The 8,129-nt window shown below is 32.0% G+C and overlaps 2 protein-coding genes across 3 annotated transcripts; both read right to left on the bottom strand.

The window, feature by feature from the left end:
* Positions 1 to 2,492: 2,492 nt before the first annotated feature.
* Positions 2,493 to 6,245, bottom strand: Nito (RNA-binding protein spenito). 2 transcript variants are annotated; one of them, XM_076379337.1, is made up of 2 exons: positions 5,922 to 6,245; positions 2,493 to 4,934 (listed from the first exon to the last, which is right to left on the bottom strand). In XM_076379337.1, the coding sequence occupies exons 1-2, from the start codon at positions 6,044 to 6,046 to the stop codon at positions 2,759 to 2,761; spliced, it is 2,301 nt and encodes a 766-aa protein (XP_076235452.1). In that variant the 5' UTR covers positions 6,047 to 6,245; the 3' UTR covers positions 2,493 to 2,758. The 2 variants fall into 2 exon arrangements, with proteins under 2 accessions (XP_076235452.1, XP_076235450.1); XM_076379335.1 differs by having other exon boundaries at positions 2,493 to 4,949; positions 5,922 to 6,244.
* An 864-nt stretch (positions 6,246 to 7,109) lies between these two features.
* LOC143179432 (ubiquitin-conjugating enzyme E2 T) lies at positions 7,110 to 8,055 on the bottom strand. The gene is made up of 2 exons (XM_076378657.1): positions 7,877 to 8,055; positions 7,110 to 7,632 (listed from the first exon to the last, which is right to left on the bottom strand). The coding sequence occupies exon 2, from the start codon at positions 7,622 to 7,624 to the stop codon at positions 7,154 to 7,156; it is 471 nt and encodes a 156-aa protein (XP_076234772.1). The 5' UTR covers positions 7,625 to 7,632; positions 7,877 to 8,055; the 3' UTR covers positions 7,110 to 7,153.
* Between the last annotated feature and the right edge of the window lie 74 nt (positions 8,056 to 8,129).

Here is an 8,129-nt window from a genome sequence, read left to right as displayed (position 1 = left end):
TGTATAATGTACTTATATAAAAAAAAATTTGGAAAATTATGTACATACGTAGTATAGTTGTATTGTGGAGAAAATAGCCTTGTTCCATGATAATCTTATGCTAAAAAGTTAAAAGTATTTATGGTTTGAGTTTATATGCTTCAATTGAATTAAATAAGTACCTCATATTATTAGACTTACTTTTCATAAAATGGTAGCTATGCAACTTCATGTTTATATAGCTAACAAAAATGCATTGATTAAGCATTTCTTGAATATAAATTTGACGAGTCCAATTATTTTGTAGAAATAATTTAGTAGGGTTCAAATGTACTAAATCTGTAATTTACGGTGGAAGTGCGAAATTTTAATCATTGTGTATAAATCATGGAAAATTGAATTGAAAGAAAGTAAATTAGTAGGAGCACTAAAGCGTTTTCTCACTTCCACTGTTAAACAGTACTAAATAGCTTTTTGAAGTATTACACAACAAATTAATATGCATGCTTTATTCCATGTATTTTTTCAGTATTAAAAAACTGAGCTATGATGTAGTTGCTAATCTATTTAATTTATTCGTACAAAGCATAAAATACAGTGGACAGTAGATGGTTTCTTCTATCCAACCCTTTTGTTGCGGTGACTCTGAAACAAATCTGTCTGTTTTCAAGTTTAATTAATTTTAAAAGGAAGCACTTTGAAACAGCACCGACAATTCTTCACTTTTAGATTTGACACAACTGTTTTTGGTCAGAATTTAAGACTTGAAAATACTACATTTTCTTTTTAAATATTGTAGTAAATACTTTTCAGGAATTAAAATGTCAGAAATGGCCACAGACCACAGAGAACACTAATTGCACAATCAATCTAAGCAAGATGGGAAAATTCTTCTTGAAAGAAAAAAAACAAGGAAAAACCACACCACCAAATTCACGATCAACTTCACAAGGAAACTTGTGTTCAAAACCCATGCGACCGATTGCCAAGTCACAGCATGCATTTTATACTGATGCGAACTAAACTTTTTCTATATAACAATCATTTTTTTTCTTTGATACCACTGAAATCAACCAAAATACTTCTTCTTGAAAAATTTCCTGTTCTTATTGAGCAAATTGTTACTTCTGTTAATGCCACTGAAATCATGAATGCATCTTCCTGTTACAAATCATTTAAATTTCTAATATAACAATCATGATTTTCATTTGATGTCATTGAAACTTTGGTAGGTGAACTAGGAATAATGAACTCATTGACTCAGCGTAATGGTCATCTATTTGTTGTTCCGACACTATTATATGATTAAACCACTGCACCTTCGGTTGCGCCATGCTGTAACGCACTTTTAAAATAGTTGCTTAAAAGAGCGTCACAGTATTGGTCGCCAAGCACAAACACTTGGATATTTTTTACATTTCACTGTACACATTTTGTTTTTTCATTTACGCTTTTCAATTATCACCAAACACTGTCCTTTTAAGAGAAACGATTCTGTCTTTTTTCACTGGGAGAAAAGCACAGAGAGCCATGTTAGAATTCTGTCCGTTCACTTTCTTCAGTTCACTTTTCAGAACACGTCCGCACAATTCACTTATGTAAGTATTTCTATGTATGTATCACACTGATAATTCTACATAATCATAAAATGCAACTTTACAATTAATTAGACTTAATTAATGTATCAAATATAGCTCAAACAGCTCTTTCATATTCAATTTTTAACACGAATATTTATATTTCAATATAAATAATTTCACAAAAAGATTAGAATGAAATTTAGAAATCAAAAGTTCTATACAGAATTTCATTTGAATATGAAAGAACTGTGTATCCATGCATAGGACTGTATAATGTAGTACAAATTATATCTAAGATCCTTATGAGTTACCTGTGATAGTTAGGACAACTTAATTAAGTGTTTGCATCAAAAATTGAATACTGAATTGCTTTGTTTTGTTTCGTTTTTGATAGTTTTTGAAATAATAAAAAAACATGTATGTACATAAAATTAAAGAAAGGTATTGTGCCAGAAGTTGGTAAACATTTATAATCACAAATTAAAAAATATGGTACACTAGATCTCTTCTATATTTAAACTTTCTTTTAGCAATTCAGATTCACAAAAATTTGATATTCTTCACGCATATACAGGCTTGTGTGTGCAGTACCTTTTCCTTATTTTATTATTTATATGAAACTAATCTAATTCTGAAAAATTTATAGTATTATGTTTACAGGTTTCATTATTTTAATACATGTTGTAACTTACTATTAAATATGATTCAATGTTACTATTAACTCAAACCCACTACCATTTCTGCATTTAACTTTTTTTCTATACTATTATTTATGTAACTTATTACACAAACTTGTTTTTATCCATAATTAAATTCAACTTTTTAATAGTTTTCTTCACTATCTTATATTATCCTATTTATACTTCCAAAATAACAAACTTTTTTTTTATATTATACATAATGCATAGTTAAAAAATGTTTGCTATTATTTATATATTCATTTATAAATTGTAGAAATTTCAGCAAAAAGATTCAAATGAATATATATAAAAAATGTATTACATAAAAAATCATATTTACGAGATCTTCAAGATTTTACATAATTCATATGAAACCAGCTGTTTGAAAGATGTAAATAGTGCATTTAAAGGGATGGTACTTAACACCCTAGCCAGTATACACACATGTATGTATATATGTATGTATGTGTATATATTGTGTATGTATTATATGTTCTAAATCTTGATTATAAAGAAAACTTAGGCGCTACCCCCCTTAACAACGACGATTACCAGATGATCCTCCTTAAGTCCCTCTTCACTGAGGCTAGGGCATGTTCTTTTCAACAACTCTGTAGAAAATGCACAAGGTGGAAATGCATAAAGAACTCCAGTTCCTTCTGTATCTTTGTTAAGGAGCGAAATGACTCCTGCTGCTTCCTTTTGCTTCAGGTATGACACCAAATTACGCAACGGTCTAGTCTGCACATTGGCATCATCCGTAGAAATAACTGTACTTGATCCAGCCAAACCTAAGAAAATAGCATGTGAACTAGAAGTCTGAATTCTTTTTGATACATCATCCAACTTTGGTTGATCTAAACGCAATCTTTGTGTAATTCTTAGCATGTGCTTTCCATCCTCATCTTTCATCAACGCTTCAATTATTTCTGTGTCACCATCAGTCAAGTGGAATTTGGCTGGAAAGAGAGAATTCTTTAAAATTAATGCTCCTTGCCATACTGCTATCGATTTTCTTGCAACTTCAGGTAACGTCCGAGAAGTAGAAAGCATTCCAGTGCGAGTATTTTCTGAATCTGAATCTGAATCAATCTGTCTTCTGCGGGGAGACCTCGATCTTGACCTGTCTACACCAGGCTCTCTTGACAGTGACCTACGCAAACTTCTTGGAGCTTCATATTCTAATTCTGGAGGTGGTCTACGACTAGACCAATCCGCTTCATCTCGCATGTAACTTTCGGGATAAGTTCCACGGTAGCCTCCTCTTCCTCCACCTCTCCTTTCATGCCATGGAGCAGATCCTCTGCCTCTAAATCCTCTTGGTCCATAACCGAAGTCACTATCTGGTCCATAGGGATCATAAGAAGAATCATAATCTACTGGTCTTGGTCTGAATTCTCCACTTTCTTCTGGATAAGGTCTTGGCTTAAATCCAAATCCTGGAGTTACATCAGCAAAATCAACTCTGAGTCTTCTATCTGGGCCACCCAAAGGAAATCCTCTCATTTCCTTTACAGCAGCTTGAGCTGCATCAATTGAATCGTACAATATATATGCATTACTATCACCTTTTATGTAATCAATTTTCTTTATTGCTCCAAATCGATCGAATTCTCTTTCTAATTGTGGTACAGAGGTCCATGGTCCCAAACCACCAACCCATATTCGTGTCGTGGGTGTGGCCTTTCCATAACCAATTTTACATTGGAACTTTCCTATATATTGTCCAGAAAGTTCAACTTTACATCTGTGTGCCATATCTAGAGTCTGAAATCTGACAAAAGCGTAAGCGTTTCCTGTTCCTGGAGGAGGCCTTTTAATGTCAATATCATCAACAATTCCATATTTACTAAAAATCCTTCTCAACTCTTCTTCTGTTATATTGATTTCCAAATTTCCTGCGAACAGCGTTCTCGTTGCTAATGGATCATCTTCAGGGGAAACATGGTGCAAATAATTAGGAAACTTATCTTTTTTATTTTCCACGCGTTCAAATCCATGAACTGGATGTCGTATCATCATGTGTCTTGGTGGACCATAATGATGAGGTGGGCCAGGATGAACATGAGGTGGACCATGGTGAATTGGTGGTCTAACAAATTCGTGATGAGGTGGAGGAATCGCTTCGCGTCTCATTTCCCTATGCGGTGGAGGTAATCCAACTGGTGGTCCATAAACTCTTTCGTATCTCTCCAATGGCCTATGCCTATCTGTTGGACCAGGACTTCTAGCATAGTATCTTTCGTAATCGGGCGGTGTGATCGATCTTGGGCGACGATAATTGTCAGGTCTCTCATAAACTGGTTCAACAAGTGCAACTTTGTCGTACATAATAATCCTTGGTTTCGCATGTTTGGCGTCTCTGGCATCTTCGGAACTTCTGAAGCAAACGTACGCGACACGCTCATCCAACTCATGAGAAATTCTGATAGAGAAATCCCCAAACTTCTTGTACTCTCTGTAAAGAGTATCTTTAATCACTTCGTCACTAGCTTTTGGATGAATGGAACTAATACAAAGAACTTTATAACTGTATGGACGTTCCGGAGGTAGTTCTCTGGGCGCTCTCAAATAATCATCTCGGTGAGAACTAGATTCCACGTAACGGGCATGGGATGAGGCACGCGTCGGAGGACTGGGACTTCTTGCACCTCTACTGCGACGACGAATTCTTTCAGGCGTTATACGTTCATCACTGGAATCATCATATCTGTAAATACATGATTTCTAATACAGTTACTATAAATTTATAATGAATAAGAAATTGAAGACTCCCAATGTACATGTTTTTCAAATGTTTAAATAACAGGATAAAATGTATTTTAGGCAATAACTTTATGAATCATTAAAGCACAACAATTTATAGTAGTAAACATAAATATTGGCATCATATATGGTTACATATACACACAATTAAAGGTATTGAAAAAGTTGTTTACATCACTCTTTTTAATATGGATTTTTGTTTGGAATATCCCCTTTTTTATCTATGTACAGGGTGGTTCCACTAACTGATCCAACTCTGTTTTAAGTAAAGTTATAAAAAGCAAAGGAAAATGCACTGTTTAACAAGCATATTCTGCTCTACAATTTTTTTTAGAAGTACACTAGTGCGTTTGTAAAATATAATTTTATTGTTCAAATGTGAATATTGAACAGATAAACAATGTAATGAAAAATATAAAGAAACGTATAACAAAAATTTCTCTAAGGTAATAGCAAAACAGGTAAATATCTGTTTTAAGTTCTCCTAAAAAAATAAAATATCTTGCAAAGTATTGTATTTTCACTGACCTTACCATATATTTTCTACATGCAGGCTGACACAAAAGTTCAGTTTTACTGAAACTTCTTATAGAGTTTCACAAAAAAATTGATGCACTTATGAAAGAAACTGTATGGTAGGATGACAAAGCTTATCACGCAGTACAAAATTTCAATCTAAAATTGTTTTGTAACTTCACTTGAAACAGATTGCTTGGCCCAATTGCCAGACTCACCCTATATAGCCAAGTAAAATATTCTGAGTAAAAATTTACACAAAAAAACAAGTAGTATAAACGACTTTTCAGTAGTTACAAATGTTTGTATACAGAACCGCGTACTGTGTCAATACTTATTGATTTAATTTGAGTAAATATTATTAAATCTGAGTAATTGAAGTAAATCATTGAAAAATTACCGTCCCATGGAGGATCTGCTGCGTTTGACGCGAGGAGGCGGAGTGTCTCGACTGGAGCTTCTTTTCATATTGTTGCGGATTTTAACCGTGATCTTGTGTCGATCGTCACGCGGAATTCCAATCATCAACGCTGCTTAATACGGCAGAGCCGAACGAATGATGCAAGAAAAAAATAAAAGAACAATAATCGCACGAAGCCTATTCAGCTTGAACAAGCCGTCATTCACGGAGTCCTTATCCTCTTCTCAACGAACACAAAATGGCGACTTTCTTCTCTCCCTACTCGACTTCCGGAATTTCCTTGCGGCATAAAGACAAACTCAGAAAAATCGAATCGGACCTCTGAGTTTAGTATTTTTTTAGAATTCCATATTTTCTAACCGATTTAATTTATCTAAGTTATTACTGTTTTTATTTCCCTGTATTGTACAGTATAGTATCTATATTTGCAAACTATTGATTCGCAAATTGATGTCCAAGTACTACATATGTGTATGTGTGTATGTTTCCGTTGTCAAAAGGAAGAGACCTGTTTAATGATATGCGTTAAGAGATAGTTACCAAATTTTCTTACTAGAGGGCGATCTGAACGCATTCTTGATTTTTATGAAAGAGAAAATTTTAAAAGAATCTTATTGGTTCGTTAAAATATTTGATTAAATTTTTATTGAGAAATTTACATTGTGATAAACAGGAAAAATAAAGAAAAAAGAACTTTATGTTTATCATGTTAACCGCTACTATACTAAAGCATTTATTTTTTAGTGTTATAAATGTTGCATTTTCGTAATGTTTACATTTTGTTTTTTAATGATTGAATTTCTATTAAAAGATTTTCCACATCATAAATAATTACTTAAAATCGATTTTAGATAACAAAAAAAAATGAAGTACTTTATTTATTTGTAACACATTAGAAGCAAATCAATAACAATAAATAAATGCAAGGAATAAACGAAAATGATAATGGCAAGGATATCATATAAGTGAAAGTACAATAGTCTAAAAACACAGAATCATAAAAAAAATATGTATACAAAACTGTATAGATTTATTTGTGTAACATAATTATTTTCATTAGAAATAGAATAATTATTTTTAAAAGAAACATAGTACATAGCCCCTTCTTTACAAAATAAAATATTTATTCATTTAAAGAAATATAAAAATATATTATTGTATCTTACATTTTAAATACTCATAATTTTATGTATTTATTACAAAGGTATATTTTAAAAAGAAAGTTTAGTTTTCATTTCTTCTGTAAACTTCCTTGCTTTTCTTTCAAATTGTTGTCTGTTAAACTTGTATTCTTCAGCTATATCTGCCATCAAAGGATCTTCAGGATTTGGATTTTCTAGTAAACATTGTACAGCTTCTAAAAGATTTTTCAAGCCAATAGTAGGTTTCCAACTACCTTTAGGTGGCATATTTAAAAGATCCATACAAATACGGCCTTTATTATCAATATTTGGATGATAAACAGGTGTTTGAAAAGTGATTCTTGGAGGTTCGAATGGATATTGATCAGAAATGTTAATTTCTAATTGAAAGACACCTCCATCATATGGGCTTCTACTTGGTCCAACAATTGTTGCAACAAGTTTATCTAAATTATCTGACTTAGGGTAGCAAGAAATTCCCTCTATAGGATTTTGTGCAAGTCGTTCTAATTCACGGTTTAATCTGGTGGATTTTTGCATTATGTCACCTTTAAAAGAACAACTACTTTAAATAACATTCTAAAAAAACATTTCCAAAGATATGATACAAACAAAAATGACACAAAATACATCATATTAAAAATATACATTATTGTGTACATATAAAATAAACAATTTGTCATTAACTCTAATTTTTTAATTAGAATATCGTTTTCGATATAATACACTTGGTTAATTAATTAATTTGTCAGTACTTAGATATACCCTTTAAATTTTTCTTATGAAACTTACCTATATATTTATACTAAATTATAGATAACCTTATATTATTTAATATCACTTAGTTTAAACAGTGATTTATATATCTAATCCGCTACTTTAATATAACAAGTTTTTATTACAAAATTATAGATATGTAGTCAATGTTATTACTGCTATTCCTCTATTGCGCGCCAAATTGTAACTTCCGAAAGTCCGTTTGGTGGCATTGTTACTTATTAAAGGAGCGTTTACATCACAAACAAATCGCTTTCCAACTTTTCTA

The sequence above is a fragment of the Calliopsis andreniformis genome, chromosome 5 (assembly GCF_051401765.1).
Source record: "Calliopsis andreniformis isolate RMS-2024a chromosome 5, iyCalAndr_principal, whole genome shotgun sequence".
NCBI lineage: Eukaryota > Metazoa > Arthropoda > Insecta > Hymenoptera > Andrenidae > Calliopsis > Calliopsis andreniformis.
This window is presented reverse-complemented; position numbering and strand designations above follow the sequence as displayed.

Excerpts from the sequence above, each read along its gene's own strand:
- LOC143179432 (XM_076378657.1), bottom strand. The coding sequence starts at position 7,624 with ATGCAAAAATCCACCAGATTAAACCGTGAATTAGAACGACTTGCACAA.
- Nito (XM_076379335.1), bottom strand. The coding sequence starts at position 6,046 with ATGATTGGAATTCCGCGTGACGATCGACACAAGATCACGGTTAAAATC. Across the intron at positions 4,950-5,921 it reads AGCAGATCCTCCATGGGACG|ATATGATGATTCCAGTGATG; the intron begins GTAATTTTTCAA and ends ATGTATTTACAG.